Source organism: Zootoca vivipara, chromosome 7 (genome assembly GCF_963506605.1).
Source record: "Zootoca vivipara chromosome 7, rZooViv1.1, whole genome shotgun sequence".
In the NCBI taxonomy this organism is placed as follows: domain Eukaryota; kingdom Metazoa; phylum Chordata; class Lepidosauria; order Squamata; family Lacertidae; genus Zootoca; species Zootoca vivipara.
In genome coordinates, this window is record NC_083282.1 from 55,622,060 (window position 1) to 55,645,652 (window position 23,593).

The window sequence follows — 23,593 nt, forward strand, 5'->3', positions numbered from 1 at the left end:
TTGTTGCTGAAACAGCAAATGCCTGTGTCATCACTGGATTCAGGTGAGGCCTTTGATGTCCTACAAATGTATCACAATATGCAAATGGAGTATCATTGTTTTTCTAATTATATACACCAACAAACACTGACAAATGTCAAATAACAAAGAGGCAAATGAAAGCGTAACACAATTCCAAGAGGATGTTACAGACAGAACACTGAGTCACATATTGCTAACAGTGGTCACCTGCTTTCTTATTTTAGGCCTCCTTTGCATATGACATTTTTCTTTTAGGATTGTAAGAGTTGGCTGGATCAAAGACAAAGTGGGAGATTGTAGGAAGTACATCATATAGAGGCTACAATACATCACACTGCCCAGCTTTTAAAGAAAGGAATACCCACCCTTGTCCACTAGTGGGAGGAAACCCATGTATGCTGCCTTGAGCTTCTTGTTGGTGGGGGTGAGCACAGGATACAAATAAGATTTTCCCTTTTCCTTTTGGAAAGGCCAAATAGTGTGTGGTTTTGACAAAGTCTGGAGACGAGTCTCTATTCTGCACAGATTCTGGTACATCGCAGTCTCTCTCTCTCTCTCTCTCTCTCTCTCTCTCTCTCTCTCTCTCTCTCTCTCTCTCTCTCTCTCTCACACACACACACACACACACACACACACACACACACAGAGAGAGATGTCGAAAGCGGCAGTCTCCAGACAAAATGAAAGAGTGCGAGTTAGAGGCCTGTGTAAGGCTGAAAAACAAGTTTAGCAAATAGACTTCCATCCTTTCCTAAGGGAGGGAAAGACGAAGAAGAAAAGAAAGGGGAAGAAAGAGAAAATACTTGGATTCGAATCGAAAACATCTATGATGCCTGCGTATCAGAAATGCACAAACACAACAACAACGGTAATAATGGCAATTGTAACAACAATAATAATAGGAAGATAATCAAGTTGATAAAGCTGCAACGTAGTCCTTGGGTGGGAACCTGCTGACGGATTAAAGGCAAAACCAGCCCCCGGCCAGGAGCGAGGTGGTGGGAGGAGTTCCCATGGCAATGGGAGAGGTGGCGCTTCTCCTCCTCCTGATGCATCACGGAGACCATTCGCCACGTTCCCACAAGCAGCGCCAGGCAGGGGTCCTCCGAGGAGTCCCTTCACAAGGCGGAAGCGCCTCGCCAATACAGCGACCGGTTCCTCGGGCTCCCGCTCCCCCCCACTCCCAGCCTCCGCAACGCTGCGAGGACAGCGGCTGCCTGCACTGCAAATCCGCAGCCCTGGCTGTGCAGCACCATTCCCCCATCGACAGCTCCCGGGAAGCGGGCGGGGGCCGGCACGCGGGCGGGCGGGGGCCGAGGCGGGGAAAGATGAGGGGTACCGGCCAACCAAGCCTGGAAAGTGCCCGGCGGGGTCTGCCTCCTGCCGCTCTCCAGATCGGGCTCGGGCTCTGATTGGCCCGGCCCGACTGTCAGTCAGACTATCAAGCCGGCTGGCTTAGATGGGTGGGTTAGGCTGAGGGATTTGCTCTTGAGCCTCGGCAGGAGCGGCGTAAAGTGGGTTCTCAGAGTGAGAGAGGGAGAGGGTGGGTCGGCCGGCGGCTGGCTGGCTGGCTGGCTGGGGAGATAGCAAGGCAGACAGAGAGCAGCTGTCCGGGACATTGAATGAAAGGGAGAAGACATGCACTCATCGGATGGGAATTTGCAGCCCTGCAAGGCGGCGCGAAGAGCCGAGTCGCTCGTTTGCTTTCCTAAACAGTGAGTGGCATTGCCAGGAGGGAGAGAAGGAGGGAGGGGGGTGAGTATCAATCCATGGCATCTGCACACGCACCCCATCAAATTCCAGCCACTGCCTTTTGCAGATGTGGCTGCAGCCAAAGTTTAATGGGGGGGGGGGGGTTAGTGGTGTTAGTGGCAATGGTGGTGGTTCCACTTCTGCTGCTACTCAATGCAGTGTGTTTGGATGGAGGCATCTTCTCCCCAGCTCCTCCCTATGGCCTGTTTGGCTCCCTGCATGCATCTCACAGGTGAAATGAACTTCAGTCTTCAGTGGTGATCAAGCCTGTCTGGTCCTCTTCTCCCCCCCCTCTCCCCCAACCCCACTTCCCCATCTCTTCCCCTCTGTTTTTCATCTGCAATGCTTTCAAGAAGCAGAAGGGCAAGCCCGACCTCTCACCCAGCATGAAGAGGTGCAAATCGGATGAGCTGCAGCAATCAGACGAAGACTCTGCTGGGGCTGAAGATGCCCCTGTCCTATCCACCATGGATGCCAAGGCTGGGGATTCAGCTGCCGCCCTGTCAGATTTGGCTGCCTCCAATCCAAACCCTCCTCCCCATCCTGTTACCCGAAGTAAGCCTCCTGATTTAAAGGTAAGCTTTGGTAGGTCTATCTCCCTTTTGAACGAAAAAAAAGAAAAGAAGGCATATTTTCATTTGTTTTTATTGCTGCTTGGAACGCACATTCCAGTTTCCAACTGGCAGACGTTTAAATTATTGACAGCTGCAAAAATATTACAGGTGCCGCATTTATGAGCTGTCTTTTTGAAGGCATGTCAGTCAACCCAATGTTTACCAAATGGTAACAATATCCAACTTGCCTAGCAAGTTCCTGGTGTGAGGATTCCTTACACTCATATAAATAATATTGGTCCACCTTTAAGTCATCTTTGCCATGTTCTTGTTATACAGATACATTTTTTGTAATGCATCCCAGCACTGGTGCAGACAGTGTTGATTCAATCAGATTCAATGATTTTTGGAACACCTGTGTCACACAATCATTTTTATTATAAATGCATTTGGACTCCAGGCCTAGAAGTGAGTCCTGTCAAATTCAGTTGGACTTACTATTTGGTTGACATATACTGTACTGGATTGTGCTCTTAATAGTATCTAGTTCCAGATTTTGCCCAGTGGCTGTTCCATAAGAACTATAACTTACTGTTATTTGTTCTCTGTGTGTGTCAATTTATGCCCAATTGTATGCCGGTGGCTTAATGCCGTGAGATGTCGTAACAGCCAATAGCACAACAGGGACATTTCACATGTTTATTTCTTTGCCAAAATGGTTCAGGCATGCAGCTTCGTCTCAGGCTTGCTAGAAGCCAAGTGTGAATGTCAGGAAATCGTTCATTCTGTTATAATGGTTGCGTCTTGTTCTTTGGTTTCTCCCAAACCCTTAATATTGTACGTGGTCACAGGTAGGATGCTAGATCTTAATGGGCCATTGGGGTGAACCAACACTTATATATACTGTATATATATCCATTGCATGATACAATTCAAAGCTTCCTTTTCCCTTACAATGTAGCCATGTAAATCTTTATGTGGTTGCAAAATGCATCTGAAAAAAATCTTTATCAGTGATAAAATAGAACTTTTATACACAGCTATGACACAGACACATTATGCAAAATAGCTCTTCTTGGCAGTGCTATGCATTAAGGGTTGTGTGATGAGTATAATCTGTATGAATGGCTTGTGGTTCAGGAATTTCCCAGCATTCACAGCTGCTTCCTTGTGTGTGTGTGTGTGTGTGTGTGCTGTTGAGTCACTTTGCTTCTGTAAAAATAGAGTGATATTTGTTAACCTGTTTGGTAAAGTAGTTTTAAGTGTATAGACAAAGAGTGTAAAAGGTTACACTCAAGTGGAAGTTCTAATACTATGTTTTTGTAGACTTATACATAGTGATTTAATCACCTTTGGAAAGTAAGACTCCCCTCTAGACGAACAAGCAGGGGAAAATACATTTATATAGTGGAAGAAAGTTGTTCCATTTGTTTTTCAATTTGGTCACTATTATGTCATAATGTTAGGCAACCTTCACCAGTCAGGTAACCTCCAAGTATTTTGGACTACCTATGTTGACTGGTGTTTATGAGAGTTTTAGTCCAAAACATCTGGAAGGCTGATCTTAGATATGCTTGTAATATCATAAAATTGCATGGCAGCAAGCTCCTTTTCAATTGACCTCAGCAGGAGATCCTTGCTGCTGTTCTAATAGAAATAATTATGCAGAGGCAGCTTGGAAGGCAATAGGAAGAATGGATTATTTATTTAGTGATCAAATGTATACACTGCTTAATAGAAAAAGTAGTCTTCAAGTTGTTCACTTAAAATATAACTTTCAAAAATCAACAGAAATGCATATAAATATACAACAATCGAATAAAACTTTTATGTAGCTGACTAAAACTGTATCTCATAGGTAAAACTAAACTGTGCATAAAAAGTAGTAAGTTACAGAATTAGGTAACAAAGTCCAGGAAAGTTTGGGTAAACATATTTGTATTTTTAAAAAAACATTTAAAACTAGTTACTGCTGTCTCTGGAGAAAGTGAGTGTGACTACTGAGAAATCCCACTTCCATGTTGTCACCAGGTGACAATTTGCTGGTCGTAGAACAACCGGCAGGGTTTCTTTCCTTGGAGGCTCTTAAATTTTGACTTGGTCTGTACCAGGGAAAACTGTTCGCTAAGCCCACTGATCCCAAATCATTTAAGGCTTTAAAATGTCAACAGCAAAATCATGAACCTGGCTTGGTAGCTAATAGCCAGTCGGTGCAGCCCTTGCATTGCTGTTGTAACATGTGCAGAGGTGAATCCCCCCTTGAGCGTTCTTAGCAGCTACATTTTGCACTAGCTGCAGCTTCCAAATTGGATGCAAGGGTAGAAGAGAAAGTACAGAAAGCCCCTGGTTCAGTTCCTTGCACCTGCAGTTAAAAGGATCAAGCAGCAGGTAATGGGAAGGGCCTCTCTCCCTGAGACCCTAGAGAGCCACTGACAGCCAGAGTTGTGGACAGGAGGGGCAAATAGATTGACCTGTAGAATGTCAGCAATGCTTAATACACAACCACACTTACCACAGTTTGCGTCAGTGTAATTCCCCTTGTGTTAGCCTGATCAGTAGAGGCCTCTCTTACTATTCAAGCTGCAACAACTGAAGCAATTTGGCTACAGTGGGTCTTTGTTGAGCACACTGAAGCAGGACTTGGTGCCCTGAACATAACCTGTTGAACACACAGTAGTAACCCATTGCAGCAGCCACTAAGGAGATCAACAAGGAATGTTCATCTCCTCTGATAGGATTAAACACATTTACAGTCAGAAAATGGCCCCTGCTCACTCCCCTGGGATGCTTTTTATTTGACTGTACTAAAACCAGAGAGCAAGAACATCCACAGGTGATGGAATATATAGATTAGAGTGTGCTGCTGTAGAGGAGGCTGTTTAGTAAGTTCCACTGCAGACCTTTTATTGCTTCTTGGAATGGGAGAGGCACAAATGGCATTTTAGGGAGTATCAGGAAATTTCAAATAGTGGTGTGCTAGACATAATGTACTAGGAATAGCAGTGGCATCAAAGAAAAACATAACGAACAGTTTCCTTCCGATTCCCTAACTGGAACACGGAACAAACTATGACCAGAAGGGATATGGAATGCTAATTATTTATTATCCCTTTTTCTTGAAAATAACAAGATAAGAGACCAAAATGGGTGTTTTTCAGAAACCCATTATATGCTAATGCATGAAAAAAAATGTTCTCCGTTGATAACATAATGGTCAGTAATAACAATTAGCACTTAGCAATAATCGCACTTAGTATGTGTGGTGTTTTCCTTTTCCTTTCTTTCTTTTTGCCATGCTTTGTAAAAATGAAGGAGCATCTGGGTTCTCCATTTTATAGTATGAAACAATAATGTAGTAAAGCAGGAAACACAGATGGCTGTAACTCATTGTCTTCAGAAGAACTGTGTTAGTTTACACAAGCTAAAAAGTAGAGCTGAATTACCAAAAGCGCAGCCGTTCACAACCCAGACCCGATTTTTAACATCAGGGTAGCCAATCTATTAATGACAGAATATTGATTATATTTGATTTTGCAATTTTTCATAATTTCATGGTTGGAATGCCTGATGGAACTAAAAAAGGGGTGCTGTTTGCATTTTTATTGCATTTTTATTTCAAGCAAACATAAAACAATAAACAAGCAATATATTTTACAATACAGAGCAGAGTAAGAAAAGCAAAGAAATATGTGCATTCCCCCCCCAATGATAGGAGCCTATAATTCCACACCCCTTCTAACACAGAGGGGGCAATTCTTGCACACAAAAGAGAACTTTCTTGACATTTTGGAACTCTCTGTCTTTTGATATCAAGCAAGCACCTTCACTGTATTTTCTTCGGTGCCTGCTGAAAACATTCTTGTTTAGACAACCCTACTCAGATGCTCACAAAGTTGTAAATTTTAATCTGTTTTAGGGTTTTAACTATTTGTATGTTTTAAAGTACTGTTCAAAAGCTTTTTTGTTTTGTTTTATCTTTTTGTATACTTCGTTGATGTTTTGGTTTACAGTCAAGTGGTGTATAAATTTTATGAAATAATTAAAGTACCAGCAGTGGACCAACTTCAAATACAGCTTCCTAGTTTGCACAGATAAGGATTTTAAGGTACCGGTAGCTTTGGACAAGTTTTCCCTCCAAATTTCATCATTGGTTACCATATCCTAATTCTGCTCTCACCAGGTTTATGGAGCCAGATTGCACTCAAATGAAGCCAGGGGCGTACTTTGGTATTTCACTTTTCAGCGGCACCCTGTGTGAGGCCAAAATTCAGTGCTCCCTCCACCCCTTGCCTTCTGTTCTGCTCAGTTCACTGTGTCAAAGTTGCAACACCGTGCAGTGCGCCATAGGCTCGACGGTGGAACCGGTAGTGCTGGCCTAAAACCTCCTCTGAGGAAGCTTCAAGCAAGATCTTGTATATAGTTGAAATGAATCCTTGAACCAAACCAAAAGTAGATGTTATAAAGCAGCCAGTTATCACCAGTAGCCTCCCTTTCTATAGCCCCGAGATCAGACAAATGCAAGATGCCTTTTTAACGCTTTATTCTCTCCTATGTTAATACAACTCTTATAATCGATACTTCACTAAGTATTAAGCACAGAACTTATTCCAATAATCTAACACCTTGAGCGAATAGTTGGTATACTATTCCAGCACAGCATCAATCCTAGTAATTGGTTGATAAACCAGTTAGTAGGTAGGAATGTTACCAAGGCAGGAGTTACAGTGCTTGGATTAGATGTAGTCCCTTTTTACATGTGTGATATGTGTATCCTAAAGATTTATCACTGGATCTTTGTATGATTTTTCTAAGAATTACTCTCCTGGGCAGATATCATCATCATCATCATCATCAAATTTGTATATAAATTTGAAGTTTCCGAGCTTGATATATTGCATAACTACTGCCCAATTGTGAATGTTCCTTTCTTAGGCAGGGTAATAGAGAGGATGCCAGCTGCATGCATGTCTGTATGAAGCCAATCACCTGGACCCATTTCCATCTGGTTTTAGGCTTGAATTGAATTGAACTGAACTGAACCAGCCTTGGTTGGCCTGATTGATGAACTTTATTGAGAGGCAGGAGGAATGCTACCCTGTTGATTCTCCTAGACCAGCTTGGTGACTTTTAATACCATTCACTATGGTATCCATCGGTTGACTGGGAGATTGGGCGGGGGGCAAGTTATGGCGGTTTGACTTCTACCTTCAGGACTTCAACCAGAGGGTGCATTGTGGGACTTCTGCTCTGTCCCCCTGTTATTTATCATCTATTTCAGGGGTTCTCAAACCGTGGCCCATAGATCACAAGTGGTCCAAGAGCTTCACTCAGGTGGTCCATGTCTGTGGATTTGTGGTTGACGATGGGAGAGAGCACATCCATTACACTGAATATCCATATTGGTTTTTAATTAATTCAAACCATAATACAATATAAGAAATAAAAGAAGCAATAAGAATACACTTAAAAACCATGCAGCATCTAGCATAATGGATTATAATTGCTACCATAGGCAGAAAAATCGTTAAGTGGTTATTCAGCAAATTTCAAGTGGGGTGGGGGGTGGGGAGTTTGGGAACCACTTGGATCAGAATAGGTAACAGTGGGTTAGATGAATGGAAAGAAGTTTGACACACGGCCGTTTAACACTTTATAACAGGGATGGTGAAACTATGCCTCTCCAGATGTTGTTCAGCTCCAATCAGCCAGAGTAGCCAAAGGTCAAGGATGATGGTGATTGTACTCCAGCAACATTTGGAGGGCCATAGGTTCCCCATCCCTGTTTTACAACTCACAATGTTGAGAGTGAACAAGTAAGTCTGCATTCCTACTTTCTGCCACAAGTTGTAGCATGTGAAAAGAGAGCTCGCATTTTGAGATGGGTGTGCTGCAGAAGTGGACAAGACTAACAAGTCTCCCTTCATGCAGCCAGCTCCAGAGGGTGGCAGGATCAGGCGTTTGCCAAAACCTCATGACCAGCAAAGCACTTAAAATCCACATGTCAGCATTCAGGAGAGGTAAAGGTCTGCTTTCAGCATATTAAACCTTGCACTGGAAAGCAGAAGCATGGGACTATTCAAGCATCCATTTTCTCCAAAAGTGGAATCCCACGAAGACTCATTCATACAACTCCTTTTGTTAAAATCTGCCCAGGGTGCCCTTTTAACTGACATATTGGGAACTGAACCTGGACCTTCATTCATAGATCTCTATATTTCAGCATCATATCAATAGCCCCACATTCACCTCATTGGTTAAAGCTGGGTTTGATCTGTTAATTTAATAACAAAGGTGCTGCTGTAAAAATATGCACCCTCTTTGTTGCAGAACATTCAGACTCTAATGTTCTGTTGGATCCTTAGCAGGAAAGAATCTGTTCTCCTGTGACTGGGGAGGAAAGAGTGTAGGGTTGCATACATACAGGTACCTTTATCCAAATAAAAGATCAAATCATCTGGTGATGAGCAAGCCTTTTAGAGCAGAAGTGGACTGGGAAAAAGTCCTGGCAAGACACAACAGCAGATGGATGACCTAATTATGCCTAAGACTGGATGGGCAGCAGTTATAAGCTCAGCAACAGGATGTGTGAGTTCATATTAAATTCAGTGTCATAAATAAATACACACCCCTTAACTTTACTAAAGGGAGAATTGAAAGTCCTATGGAGAATTGGTTTCGAACTGCTGACCAAGCTTTTACTGATCTGCTACCAATATGATTTTTTGGCAACCTTCCCCCAGATGTAGTGACATATCCCAATTTTTTCTAGTAGCATCTTCCAGAGATTAAAAACACGTTGCTAATAGCAGGCCACAAGTTCATTTGGGATTTCTGCAACTAAAAATATGCACCGTGCAGAATCCTTAGAGTGATGAGCTGGGCATGAAGCATTGAGTGATTCCACAAAGTGAACCTTTGTTGCCAGCTTGAGGCAAAGTGCTTCTAGAAAGCAAACAAATATTCCCATTTTTACATGCCTCTTAATTTTGCTAGGGGTGGGGATAGTTTAAAGAAAAGATGGAGGACCTTTTTCCTACGAAGGTCCATTAACTCATTGGAAAAGGCAACTAGGAGTTGGAACTGCAGGTGGGCACACATCTGATGGAGAGTGGAGTGGCTGCCAAAAGTAGTGGAAGTGTACAACATTGCATCTCTCTCTCTGTTATCCCTTGATCTTCCTCTGTGTCACCCCATCTCTCTCTCTCCTTCCTCACTCCCTTCCATTACTCTGAAGAGCTGGATGATGCTATGGGTTGCATGATGGTTGGTTGTGGATTTCCTGAAGTTTGGTTGTAGGCTGCAGGCTCCCTACCACACTATGCTGACATAGCAGCCCCTGTGTCTCTGTAACCTTGTGTTTCCTTCTGTTATGCTCCTCTTTCCTCTTGGTTGGTGCCCAGTGGCAGTGACTGTCTTACTTTTCATAGGAAGCTGCCTTATCCAGGCCAGACTATCCAGCCCAGCACTGTCTCCTCTGGCCACCAGCATCATTCCCCCAGCATCTCACACCAGAGCCTTTCTTGCCACCTGCTATCTGATCTGCTTGAATAGGAAATGCCAGAGGTTGGACATGGGACCTTCTGCATTAGCAGCTGGTGGGGTGGCACAGGTTGGGCTCTACTGCTCTCCTCACTTCTGATGGTCATAAATGGAGTTGTATTCCAGCAACATCTGGAGGGAGACTGGTTCCCTACCTCTGCCTTAGGCAATCAATGCCCAAACTCTAGCACACCAACCATCACTGTATGTTTTTCTTTATAAAGATTTAGTGCAGTCTTCTGAGTGAAAACTTAGTAAATGACAGCCTTCGGTCTCATTTTTCAGTTGCTTGTGTTTATAGGCATTCTGTCTTTGTAATAAATGAAGACCTGAATGTTTTAAGCTAGCAGTTTTTGTTTTCTATTGGGTGTATTCTTCTCTTGCACATTTTGCTGAGTGTAACGGAATATAATTTAGACCTTGGTGAAGTGCAAGTCAGGCTCCTTCCAAGCCCAGAGTGCAGTGAGATCAGCGTTGCTTTCCTTATCTTAGCGTGACTGTTTATAGGTCCTGTTCTTTTACATAACTATGAATGTTTTGCATTGTAAGGAGCTGTCATAATTCTTTGCAAGCTGGGCACTTAAACTTTGTCCTGGGAAAATCTCCCCTGCAGTTAAATCATGGGCTCAGACAACTCTCCAGCATAGTAGCAGTATAGCTGTTCCTCCTGTTTCCTGACACTGTTGAGGTGGGAACTGAGAGCCACATTAGACAGGATGCTAAACGCAACATTAGCAAGTCCCATTGGTACCAATGGAAGCTTTTTTCTGGGCCTAATAAAAGCATTGGTGAGTGGGGGTGGGATTTTTGTTGGGAATTGGGATGACGGTGAAGCAGGATGTCATGCTCCAGGAAATACCCTCAGGTGTAGGGTCCCAATTGCATGAGATACGAACCTTCGCCAAAGGACTCACCAATGAGGGCAGGGTTGCAGATGCAGTGTGTTTCAAACACATTAAGCTCAAACACAGAGAATTAGTCTAGGTTCAAACATGACAGAATCATGCAACAATCCAATGTTAACATCACAAGAAGTTCAAGCAAGTTTCAGCACTGCATGGTAGGGAGACTAGAATCAGGAACTAGGAGCCAAGGACCAAGGATCCACAAATGCGTTGTTGCTCTTTGGCCTGGAGCCAAAGCTTTTAAACATAATTACATATTTAAGTATTTTGTTTTGCACCCCACAAGAAGCCCAACTTCCATTTGGAAACAAAAGCAGCAAGTTTCTAGTCCTCTTGAGCTGCAGCAATAAACGCTGTAAACCAGATGGTAAAAACTAAAATGCTAAAGGGTTTGCAGTGGACTAAAAGGGAACTCAAATGCGTTTTACATTTTCAGTTTCCACAAAGTTTTTGCAGAAGCTGACTTAACATTTTTCACATTTGAGTGGTTTGATTTTGAAATACTGTAGAATGTTGCAGAGATGCAGTCTTTTCACCACCTGCAATTTGGCACCTGTCATGTTGGTTAAACTAATGTGCAGGTTATGTTAATTATCAGCAGTCCATCAACTTGCAAATATGTTGTGAATTTGGCACAAATGTGCAAACAAATTTCCTAACCTTGCCTTGTGAAAATAGGTGATCTCCTTCCCCTGCTCGGCTGTGCACTTCAAAACCTGAAGGGATAGCAAAGGGAAATCATTCCTAGAATGGTACTTGGGCAGTTTGAAATTAAAATGCAGTATTGAATACCTATAGTTAACTGTGTTCAGCTCAGTTTTAAAACCACTTACTGTCTTTGTTTCTGGCACCATTCTGGAGAGACTGTTTCAGGGTTCGACGTCTCTGAAGATTAGAAGCCTACTTCTGTCAGGAGACATTAACGTCTCGCCTTGTGGGATAGCTGTGACATTTGCCCTTTTTTACCCATGAAGATTAGTATGTCCAGTGTCAGAGTTCTTGCATAGTATGCTTGAAATGTGTGTCCTGCGGGAGAATAAGCTATTGCCTTTCAGTCTTAGAAGGTCATTGTCAAGGTGAGCCAAGTCCCCTACGGGTTACCTGAATATATTTGCTGTCAGGCAGCATGAACAGTACCAGCTTGGGCTCTGGAATGACATGATTAGTGACCGCCCTGTAAAATCATTTATCAGCTACTGTCTGGTTTGCTACTATGGGTTTCAGTCATTCTCTTGCATGCTCAAACATTTGGTGCATGGAGTGTTGTGCTGCATAACTTATGCTAAATGTTAACTTTATCATTATGCCGCCCTTATGATAACACAGTGTTTGTAAGTGGACCCTTTGCAACACTTCATGCTTGCTGGCAACTCGTTTCCTGCCTCCTGCACTTGTTGAGGTGCTCACACAGAATTCTGCCATAATCACGATTATGATTCTCTATTGTACCGGATGCTAGTTTGAGGGTCTTTTATATTCATGATATGGTTTAATATTTTACCAAACCCTGCCTTGGGCTGGGGTCACTTTTGTGAGATCATGTGGGTAGAAATTACATTACAGTACATAAATAATCCTTAAACAATACTTTGCTAAATCTATATGTGGGATTTCAAGACACGTAAATGTTCCGTGATGTTTAATAACCTTTCAGGGGGAATAGCGCATGGATCTTGAAAAACCAGTTTTCCCAAGTGGATTTGTGTGAGTTAAACAAGTAAATTAATTAGATATAAAGGTCACAATTCCTCAGGACTTCAGATGGCAGATGTGTGCAGTTTCTTTCATTTCTGTTTGAGGTGACATTTAAGGAGGATAAGGGAAGGCGTGCGTGCGAGCGCAGACACACGCACCATTTCAGGTCACATTTGATTTTGCTTCAAGAGCTGCGGCCAACCTCATACTGGTTATAAACTGTTCAGTTGGCCTGAAATCTGGCTTAAAGAAAGAAAATCACTGCAGGGGGAGCGAGCAGGGGCCCTGAAGTTCCCCACCCACAGTGAGCACATGGAGGGCCGACTGAGCAAGCACACAGGTCATCTGCTCATAGTCTACCCCACTATGGTGAAATGTATTGCATTACTGTCTAAATTGTAGTGTCTGTTGCATCTAGGCATATAAATTACCGGTAGCATATGGAAATTTTATTCAGATCTATGTCCTCTTTTTTGATTATTCATTTCTTCTTTTTTTGGTGATGTGTAAGTGTGTCACACTGGTCCAAAGCAGGCACCAGTGTTTAGACTTCAAGCCAAATGGAGGAATTACCCATGAGAAGCAATAACCAACAAGAGAACATGCAAACTGAGATAGGCTTGCCATTCCTAGCAGACACATCCTTTTTCACATTGAATTACGTGGACAGTTTTGTGTATGTGTGCTTTCATGGTTCTGCAGCTTGCAGCTATGGTGTGGGTCGGTTGCCTCTCTACCCTCCAGAGGAGATATGGGTGAGGTGTAGGGGGTGTGCAGCGGGAGGGGAAGGGGGGGGGAAGCCCTGTTGTGAAGGCTAGAGCCCTTTTGCTGGCGGAATGGGTTTGCTGAATAAGAGAATATTATCAGACTGCATTTGTAACACAGATGAATCTGTGCCCTCTTCTGCAGCATAACTTCACTTTAACTTCTGTCTGTCCGTCCTGGATTTGAGCAACAGTCATTCTGTGCCAGCCACCTGCCATTTGCAAAGCAAATGATTCCAATAATAATAATAATAATAATAATAATAATAATAATAATAATACTTCTTCAACAGTGAGTGCCCAAATGACATCACCTGTGCACAAAAAGGAGGTATCAGTAGGTTTGGGGGGGACGACGACAAGGGAGCAACCCCCCCTCCCAAAGCCCAGTGAGAATTTATCATGTTCAGGGGGCACAGAATGCTAATGCTATCTGTTTGGGAGAGAGCTGGAAAACTCAGTTGTTGATGTAATGGAGTATCCTGGAAGAAGATGAGGACATGGCTGGCTGGCTGGCACTTTGAACAGGAGCACTCCACAGTGAAACATTTTGTGACAGGTCCCACTTGTCTTGACTAAGCTCCATTGGAAGCAGTGGGTCTTGAGTTAGTTGCAACTGACTTGTCACATTGGGTTCGGTGGGACTTATCTAGGGCTCACATTAGCTACATTTGGGCCCAATGTGGTGTAGTGGTTAAAGTGCTGGACTAGAAGTTGGGAGAACGGGTTCAAATCTCCATAGAGTCATGAAGCTTGCTGTGTGGGCTTTGGACCAGCCACAATCTCTCAGCCTGATCTACCTCATAGGGTTGTTGTTGAGATAAAGGGGGGGGGAAGGACAGCTTTGGGGTGAAAGATGGGATATTAATTTAATAATAAACATATATATATATATATATATATATATATATATATATATATATATAATCTCATTTCTTTTCAACCAAGACTCTCGTTTGTACGGCAAAGGCAAAGTGCTTTCACCTTTAAGTCATGGGGGAGGGGCTTACTGAAACACAGTGATTTTTTGAACTGAAGGTTGTATCTATGGTCAGAATCTTTCTTTTGCTGTGGTAATTACCCAGAACAAACACGACCACTATCATCTTTATCATTATCAAGCTTTCCTTAGCACCTCAGCCGTTGCTCCCCCCCCCGCAAGACCAATTGCAGTCATTAACAGTCATTAACAGTCATCAACAGGTTTACCACTCCTATCAGCCCATCACCCATTCCCGTCACCCCCACCCCCACCCTCTGAATATACATAAGGGTCTGGTGACTTCCGTTTCAGTGTATCTGATGAAGTGTGCATGCACACGAAAGCTCATACCAAAATAAAAACTTAGTTGGTCTTTAAGGTGCTACTGAAGGAATTTTTTTATATTATTTACAAATGTTGGTTTCATGTCATACTGTACTGTATTTTGTTTGTCTGCCCCCCAGTGGTAAAAACCAGTATTTACCAGGTTGGGTCAAATTCTGCCTTTTGAATTTTTCTGCTTTGCCATTATAATTATTTGCTGTTGTTACACGAGAGTGTACACACATCATAGCTGTCAAGTTCTCCCCTTTTTTAAGGGAAATTCCCTTATGCTGAATAGGCTTCCTCACGAGAAAAGGGAAAACTTTACAGCTATGACACACATACGCAATGATATTGCTGCCATAAGATCACTTCACGGTGACTTTACCGTGTCAAAAGTTATCATGAGTTTGGGCCTCAGTACCTTCAGAGCAAGCCCTGCAAGCTGTTCCAATAAAAACACATTTAAGTATGTACCTTGAAGTCAGTTTTACAATTATTTTTTTTAATTAGGTCAATTGTTTAGCCAGAACAATAAATTAGATTATCCAAAGGGACAAAAGCTTTAGGTGTCTGCCTTTGCATATAAGTAAGATATCTCTGTATATATGTGCAATATATGGAAACAGACTCCTACACTTTTGTCACTAGCAATGCACATTGGTAATTGGTCTAAAATTTTAATTTGCATTGTTTGGAAAATGAGTCAAGTTTCATGCTTTGAAGGCTGTTATTGACTCACTCAGGTAAGATTGGCAAGTTAATACAACCATGATTGAATAGGACACAGTTTTATTATATATCAAGGCTTGGGGTTAATTATATTAACACAAAAAGTGCTGTGCTAGATCAGGTCAAAAGCCTATCTAGTCCAGCCCTCTGTTCTCACAGTGGCTAAACAGATGCCTCTGGGAGGCCCATAAGCAAGTTTTTGTGCAAATAGCACTCTTGTCACATGAGATTGAGAGGCATACTATCATTATCGTGTCCTCCTTGTAATGTGTGGCATGTAATTATTGTTTTGAGGTTATGGGTGGTGGTTTTTATTTTATTTTAAATCATTGCTTTAATTAGGTTGCATCCAACAAAGTCATTGCACTCGCAAAGCAACTTTGGAACCTCCCCACTACTCCTTTAATCTGTTCCATTCATGCAGTGACTGCATTAGATTCAACCAATGGTATTGCACTTTTGTACGTTCTGGCAAAGAGCAGGTCTTTTATTTATTTCTATACCTATTGCCTTTATATTCCCACCTTTCCTTCAAGGAGCTTCAAGGTGACCATGCATGGCTTTCTTCCTCCCCATTTTATCCTTTCAACCACCCTGTAAATTAAATTGTGCTGAGAGGCAATGACTGGCCCAAGGTCACTCAGTGAGCTTCGTGGTTGAGTGGGGATTTGAACCTTGGCCTCCCAGATCCTAGTCCAACACCTTAGCCACTATGCTAGTGGAACCAATTGGCAGGTTCTGCTGATGCTCTGCTGATCTCCCAGACCCTCCAGGTTCAGAAGCAGTATGCCACTAAATATCAGTTGCTGGGAACTAACAGCAGGAGAGGCCTGCTGCCTTCGTGGACTGCTTCTGAGTACAGTTCAGTAATAGTTAGCTGGCCACTTTGGGAAGCAGTAGGATGACCACTCATGCTTGGCAAACAAACAAACAAAAACAACGAAGAAAGAGATACTTCACCACAAAGAAAGGACAAAAGAGGTCACAGATCTGCATAAAATCCCCTATCTTAATTTATATGTACTGTATGTGCAGATGTGGAAAAAATGGCCACCATTTAAACAGAAATACTATATATCTCAGGGTTGTGGGTTCGAGTCCCACGTTCGGCAAAAAGATTCCATTGCATTGCAGGGGGTTGGACTAGATGGCCCTTGGGATCCCTTCCAACTCTACAGTTCTGTGATTGGATATCTCACTATGGTAGAGAAGACTAAGGCCAGTGCCCTCTTTTCGTGCCTACTCAGTTTTGCTGTCCATGTGTTGTCAGTGGGCAGCTTCAAGGCTCCTGCTCCTCTCTCTTTTTATGGAGGAAGATAACTGGACTTTGGAAGCCTTTGGATGTGGGGAATCTGCCGGTAGTCCCTTTCACACTGCAGTACCTGTTATGCTATGGAAGTGGGGCTTTCTGACTGACATGTTGCCCTATATTTCATTCGCACCAGTGGGCGTGGTTTGACACAGCAGTGGATGTCATTGGGCAATGCTCCACACATGCCTGATTCTGTTTCCACATGAAAACAGCAGGAAATAACTGTATGCTGGTATACTGTTCCAAATTCCATCACTTTACTACCACAGTTTTCTACACGTGGATTTTTTCCTGGAATCAAATAGCACAGAAATGAAAGCTAAACATGTGCTATATTCCGTTAGTTTTTTACATTGTGTGAAAGCTCAAAACTAATGTGGAAATTACCTGCTTGGGAAATGTCAGGGAAATGAAATAAATTGCTGTGTGAATGCAGCCTTGGACCAGACGGCCCTTCAAACAGAGGACTGTTTCAAACAGAAGACTATCCTCTGTAAAGTAGGACACACAGCCTCCCTATAAACAGGATGTTAGGCTTGGTAGACATTTGGCCTGACAGCGCAGGGCTTTTCTTCCGTTCTTTTGAGAAATCCATAGATCAGAATAATTTGCTAGCATACATTTGCATGGTCTGGTTATGTCAGTTGTCATCTGTCCATTTTCTCCCCAAAGGAAACATGCAGAGAACGCAAGGCATGGCGTGATGCTGTGAAAATAGCCGATTTTTCCTTCCCTGTCCCCAGTCTCCTTTTTTTTTTTAAAAAAAAGTGTTTTTAATAGTTATTTTTAAAATGTGGGAACCAGGCATTTTGGTTCCCATGAGCCTTTTTTTTTAAAGGGCAAATGAAGTATCTAAATCCATTCTGTACCATGATACAGAAATCTGTGGGTTTTATAGTTCTTTTCTACCTTACGTGTGCTCCGTTTCCATAGAGACTCTATAAATAGAATAAACTTTAAATCAAGATGGCCCGAAGCAGCAATTCAATACAGGAGGGTCCCCCCCCTTTCTTTCTGGTAATCCTTTTCACAGGTGAAAATCTGTAAGATGTTCTGATTCTTAAAGTCAATTGGCTGATGAGGAAAGCTTGCCCTTCTCCTGTGCAACTTTAGTGGCTACTAAATTATTCCTAACTTTTAATGAGAAGAAAGGAGGCCTAATGATTTTGGTACTAATGGGAGTTTAGTGACTTGAGGCTAGTTTGCAGAAAGCTACACATTAAATGTTCTTCTCTTTTGATTAAACTGTGGGGTGCTGATGTGATGCTCCCAGGAACCATGAGATCAAGTTGATGTTTGGGAAAGGAATGTTTCTGCCCCTTCTCTGATACTTCAGTGGAGCTCAAACTAGGGTTCAGGCATAGGGAATGCAAAACACATGGAAGGTTCAAGGTTCTTGTGTTGGTATACAAAGGGCCGGAAAACCAGTCCTGGATATCTTAAGCCAGTGATGGGTAACATTTTGAGTTTGGTGTGTCAAAATTCGCCAAAAACCCGAGCATAACTCGGGTGGTGTGTCACTTTGAGAAAAAAACCATAATTTCGCGATATTTATAGTTTAAATAACAAAAATGTATAATTGTAATATATATGTGTATTTAATAAACCAAAAACTAATTATTTAACCAAACCAAACCAAAAACCCCTTATTTATCACAAAGTGCCCAGAATTGTTGAGCTTTTTTTGGGGGTGCAAAAGTTGCTTTGCTTTTGGGGGGGGGGCATGCCCCAAAGCTACTGTGCTTTTTTGGGGGGGAAAGAGAACAGAAATAAATGATGAATAATACCTTCGCTGGAACTAACATGCAGCACCGACATAGTCTGCCAAAGTGCCAAAAAACCCCAGCACAGAACGGGTTAAAAAATGAACGCTGTTACACCCAATCATCGTCTGCCAAAGCGCCAGAAAAAAAGCACAGAAAGGGTTAAAAACCAATCTCTGGCTACTAGCAACAACAACAACAAAAAAGGATCTGGGTTTTAACAGCGGAGATAAGCTGTAGCATGAGGAGGAGCGGGAGAACAAATGGGGGTGGGGAACAACAACAACAACAGCGCGAATGGGCTGATGGGGTGTGTGCGAGCAGTGAGGGCTCTGCGTGTCACGTCTGACACGCATGTCATAGGTTCGCCATCACTGTCTTAAGCACTTCCTGAGCCCTTATTTCCCAGCAGAATTCCTGAGGTCATCCAGAGGAGTGCTGTTAGTTGTGCCGTGTGTTCTGGAAGCCCAACTAGCCTCAAGTGGCTACCAGGCATGTAATGTCACTGGTTCCCTGCTGTGGAATACTCCTCCTGCAGACATTTGGCAGGCATTCTCACTTTTGACTTTCAGGCATCTCTTGAAGACGTTTTAAAAAGCAGAAATGCCTATTCAGGTGTTTAGAATGTCTCTTGATTAGCAAAGTCATTTAAATGATTGCCCTACTGATGTTTTGTATAAATGCTTTTGTTAACAAATACAGCAGATAAGCCCCCCCCCCCAAGAAGTTCCAAGGAGGGAGAGGAAGTCCCTCGTTGGGACCATGCAGAAAGGACTGACCCAGACTCAGTCCTTAACATGTCTAGTTAGGAGGACCACGTAGCTGGTCATTAGAAAAAACCTCTGTCTGAGACTGTGGAGAGCTACTGCCAGTTACAATAAGCATTAATAGGCAAGATGGACCAATACTCTGATGGACCAATACTCTGATATGGTGGCTAGCTTTGTGACAAAATGAGTTTTGCATTCATAGGCAAACCAGAACACAGGTGGGCTGAAGATCCCCTGTGTTCTGCTTTGGATTTATTAGATATTTGCTCCCTACCACTTGCCCCATGTCATGCCCACGTTGTGACATGGAGCACACAAGCCTTGAAAAAGCAAGATGACGTCCAGAGGAGCAATTTTTCTTCAGCAGTGCCTTGACATCTAAATCCACCCCACCCCCCCCACCCCGAAAGTTAAAAGCTTTAAAAGGGAAGGCCTCTGGCCTGGAACCTGACATCTCTCCAAGAGTTTTTTTTAACCAGTGCAAACTTTGCACTGGTGCATAGGCTGCACTGAGTGTGAGATCCTTGGAGGTGAGTATGCTGCTCTTTTATTAGAATTGGGCTCATTGTTTTCTGCTTTAGGGACCCCTGCCTTGGCTTAGTTCTGTTTGCTTTGATGGAAAGTGATGGAAGCTTGCACTTCTCATGCAAAGATTCACCTGCATGGTGGCCCTGATCCCACAAGAAAGCCCTGGTCTCAGGTCAGCTGCTATTCTTGCACCAGCAGTGGACTTTTGAGTCTTCGGCTGTTTTCAAAAACAAAATCATTAATTTAATTAGAAGAGAGTGCTGATGCACTGACTCTTTGTCAGTGGGTTGCTTAGATCACTTTTCTAAATGCTCTTCAAACTGCAGCTCCTCTAGGGTCACCGTTTGTCAGATTTTTCAAAAGAACTCGGCATTGTTGGGCTTGTTACATATCAATGATTTCACATAACCAAGCTGAGTCTGGTTTATTAATAATGAAAGAGCATCACAGGTTATCTTTCTGCAAGAAAAATAAAAGAAGATAAGAAGTAATGTATGGCCAAATACCATGTTCTCTTGGGAGAGTAGAATGTACAGAATGCCCTTGTTGTCATCCTTCAGAAGATCTGATCCCATAATTAGAGATGCATACAAATGATATTAGGGACCCAGGTGGCGCTGTGGTTAAACCACTGAGCCTAGGGCTTGCTGATCAGAAGGTCGGCAGTTCGAATCCCTGCGACGGGGTGAGTTCCCGTTGCTTGGTCCCAGCTCCTGCCAACCCAGCAGTTCGAAAGCACGTCAAAATGCAAGTAGATAAATAGGAACCGCTACAGCTGGAAGGTAAACGGCGTTTCCATGTGCTGCTCTGGTTTGCCAGAAGCGGCTTTGTCATGCTGGCCACATGACCTGGAAGCTATACGCCGGCTCCCACGGCCAATAATGCGAGATGAGCGCGCAACCCCAGAGTCGGTCACGACTGGACCGAATGGTCAGGGGTCCCTTTACCTTACAAATGATATTAGAAAATTTCCCACATAGTTTATTCATGAAAAATAATAATCTTTAACTATGTTTGCATCCACTAACATTAGCTGAATTCTTTCTTTTGTGACTATGGACAACATGTAACATGGACTGGAAATACCTTTTATTTCATCGCCTAGGGATCCTTGATCTATACATAGGAAAAACTTTTATCTACATTCCATGCATAACCAAACCATGCCCCATAAGCACCACAGACTAATGAATGGATTCGAAGCAGCCCAGGTTCTGGGAGTTACGGGTTGGGAGCAAGCTCCACCTCACACTTCTCTTCCGCAGATCTACTTACCGTATTTGCCACATGCATTAGACACTCACAGATTTGGGATGATGTGGTGGGAAATTTGTCCTCTGCTCCAAAAATAGCAACAAGCTCATTTGAAATGGCAACTGACCCAAGTTGCCACCCAGTGGTCTTTTTGGGGGACAAACTGTTGTTTAATTGCTTTGAATTGTTGCAAGATATGGCATGATCGACACTTTCCTGCTCCTGACTTCCAGCTTCCTTGGAAAGATTATGTGGCTCTTTCATTCCATCTTGAAGCAATGTCCCAAAAGGAAGTTTGTTCTGCTTATAAGCAAACTTGAATCTATCTATCTATCTATCATCTATATTTCAAATCCCTTCATGCAAGTATCAAACATTTTTGCTTCATAGGCGATAAATGCATTGGACTTTTGTAGCCTATATTTTAATACAGTAAGAGCCAAATCTGATTCTCTCAAGATGTTGTCAGGCCACAACTCCCATCAGCCTCAGCCAGCATGGCCCATGGCCAGGGATGATGGGAGCTGCAGTCCAACAACATCTGCAGGGCACCACATTGGCTATCCAGGGTGTAAGACCAGCATTTTGTCCCTTGTTCTGGCATTCTTTCCGGCCCCATGTTACTTGGATTGTGGGAGAAACCTGAGTGGGCCGCAACCAAGGCTTTTAGCTACTAAAGCCCCTTAAACTCTGAAGAAAGGAAAATCTCCTATTCAGTTTTCAATCATGATTTAATGAAGGAAGCTATGGGGTGCTTTTGCACTTATACGTGGAATTTGGTTACATTGCCTGTAGCTTCTATAAGATGCATCTGGTTAGGCTTGACTTGAGTAACTGTAACCATAGCTTGCCTTGTGGTTTGGCAAAAGCAATAGAGCATCTGGCTCTCTTCTAGACTTTCTTCTCTCTCTCTCTCTCTCTCTCTCTCTCTCTCTCTCTCTCTCTCTCTCTCTCTCTCTCTCCCCCCCCCTCAGTCTAGTGAAGCTGTGACTTTGGCAAAAGCTTGTGCTGCCTCACGGGACTCCTTAAAGCAGAGTTTGCAGGACAAAGGGGGTAGGAGTTAATACCGGTATCTATAGCTGGCAGGTTCATTTGGGAGGGAGCATATCTTGTTAAAGCATATTTAAAAGGCCAGGAAGAAAAGCACCTGCTATGGAGAATGCTTTTGCAAGTTGAAGAGTTGTCAGCAAAAAGTGTGGAAATGACCATAGAACAGCTGCCACACCAGTCACAGTTAGGGGGCAGATCAGAGGCAAAGAACCTGTGGCCCTCCAGATGCTGCTGCACTCCCATTAGCCCCTGCTAGCATGGCCAGTGTTTGGAGATAGTGGGGGTTGTAGCCCAGCAACTTTTGGAGGGCCACAAAACTTCCCCACCTCTGCTGCAGATCTTAATGCACTATAGTGATCTCCTTTAAAACATCCAGCTGTGACAATGGATTGGGCATACTATGCCAGGCTTTGATTGTTGCATAGGAATGGTGAATAATCCTCATGTTTAGCACCCTTTCCACCCCTTAAGAAATATGTCTCTTGGGGGCGGGGGGAACGACATTATCACAATTGTCCCTGTGCAATTAAATGGCATAAATGTGACCTCTGAGCCTTTGAGTCGCTTGATATTGTACAACCATCATAATCCTTACCCCACGTTGCTCGCATCCATTGCCTCCTGCCCCTGCAAAAGTGCTCTGACAATGGATCTTGCTGGGTGCTAGCTGATGTGGGATCTTTGGGGACGGATGGGGGAGCAGTAAGTGTGTATAAGTGTGTATTGGTGGTGAATTGTGATGGTGGTCGTGGTGGAACCCAGGGGTTAATTAATGCTGAGAGTGCTGGATCCCTAGGTTCATGGTCATGAAATGCAAAATATTGTACTCCAGATTGTTATGTGTGGGCGAGCCTGGACTTCAGAAAAGCTACACCAGTTCATAACAACAGAAGATGCAGCTGCAGGATTGTGGCAATATTGCCAGCTAATTTTCCCATCTGTGTTCTGTGCCGTCTGTGTTATGTAAGAAAAGCCCTGTGTAGCCCCTGTGCTTCCAATGCTTTTGTCTCTCTTCTCCACGCAGAAGATACAACAGCTGTCTGAGGGATCTATGTTTGGCCATGGCCTTAAGCATCTTTTCCATAGCCGCAGACGGTCCCGGGAAAGGGAGCACCATAACTCGCAGGAGTCATCGCAGCAGCAGCAGCAGCAGCAGCAGCAGCAGCAGCAGCATGGCATGTCTGACCACGACTCCCCAGACGAAAAAGAACGTTCCCCTGAGATGCACCGTGTCTCCTATGCCATGTCTCTCCACGATCTTCCGGCTCGGCCCACTGCCTTCAACAGGGTGTTGCAGCAGATCCGCTCCCGTCCTTCCATCAAGAGGGGGGCCAGCTTGCACAGTGGCAGCCGGCGAGCCAAGAGTGGCTCCCTGGAACCCCAGAAAATCAGCCCACACCTTGTCCGCAAGGCTCCCCAAGATAGCAGCCTGACAGCAATACTGCACCAACACCAAGGCCGGCCAAGATCTTCATCCACCACTGACACCGCTCTCCTTATGGCCGAGGGTGGGACCGTATACCTCCTGGCAGAAGAGTCAGACTGCCTCGCTGACAAGGTAAGACTGAAGGTCCGGAAGTATGAAGTGTCCAGTAACTGGGAAACCCATTTCACTTCATAGTATTCTATGTTCCTGTTGCCTGCCTCT

The 23,593-nt window shown here is 43.6% G+C and overlaps 1 protein-coding gene across 1 annotated transcript in view; it reads left to right on the forward strand.

Annotated features, from left to right (window-relative positions):
• The first annotated feature begins 1,506 nt into the window (after nt 1-1,506).
• Nucleotides 1,507-23,593, forward strand: part of TMCC2 (transmembrane and coiled-coil domain family 2) — a 93,499-nt gene continuing 71,412 nt past the window's right edge. Inside the window, exons 1-3 of the mRNA XM_035122736.2 lie at nt 1,507-1,736; nt 2,127-2,348; nt 22,970-23,503. Coding sequence (XP_034978627.2) covers nt 2,160-2,348; nt 22,970-23,503 — 723 coding nt within the window. The 5' untranslated portion in view covers nt 1,507-1,736; nt 2,127-2,159. The remainder of the gene's footprint in view (nt 1,737-2,126; nt 2,349-22,969; nt 23,504-23,593) is intronic.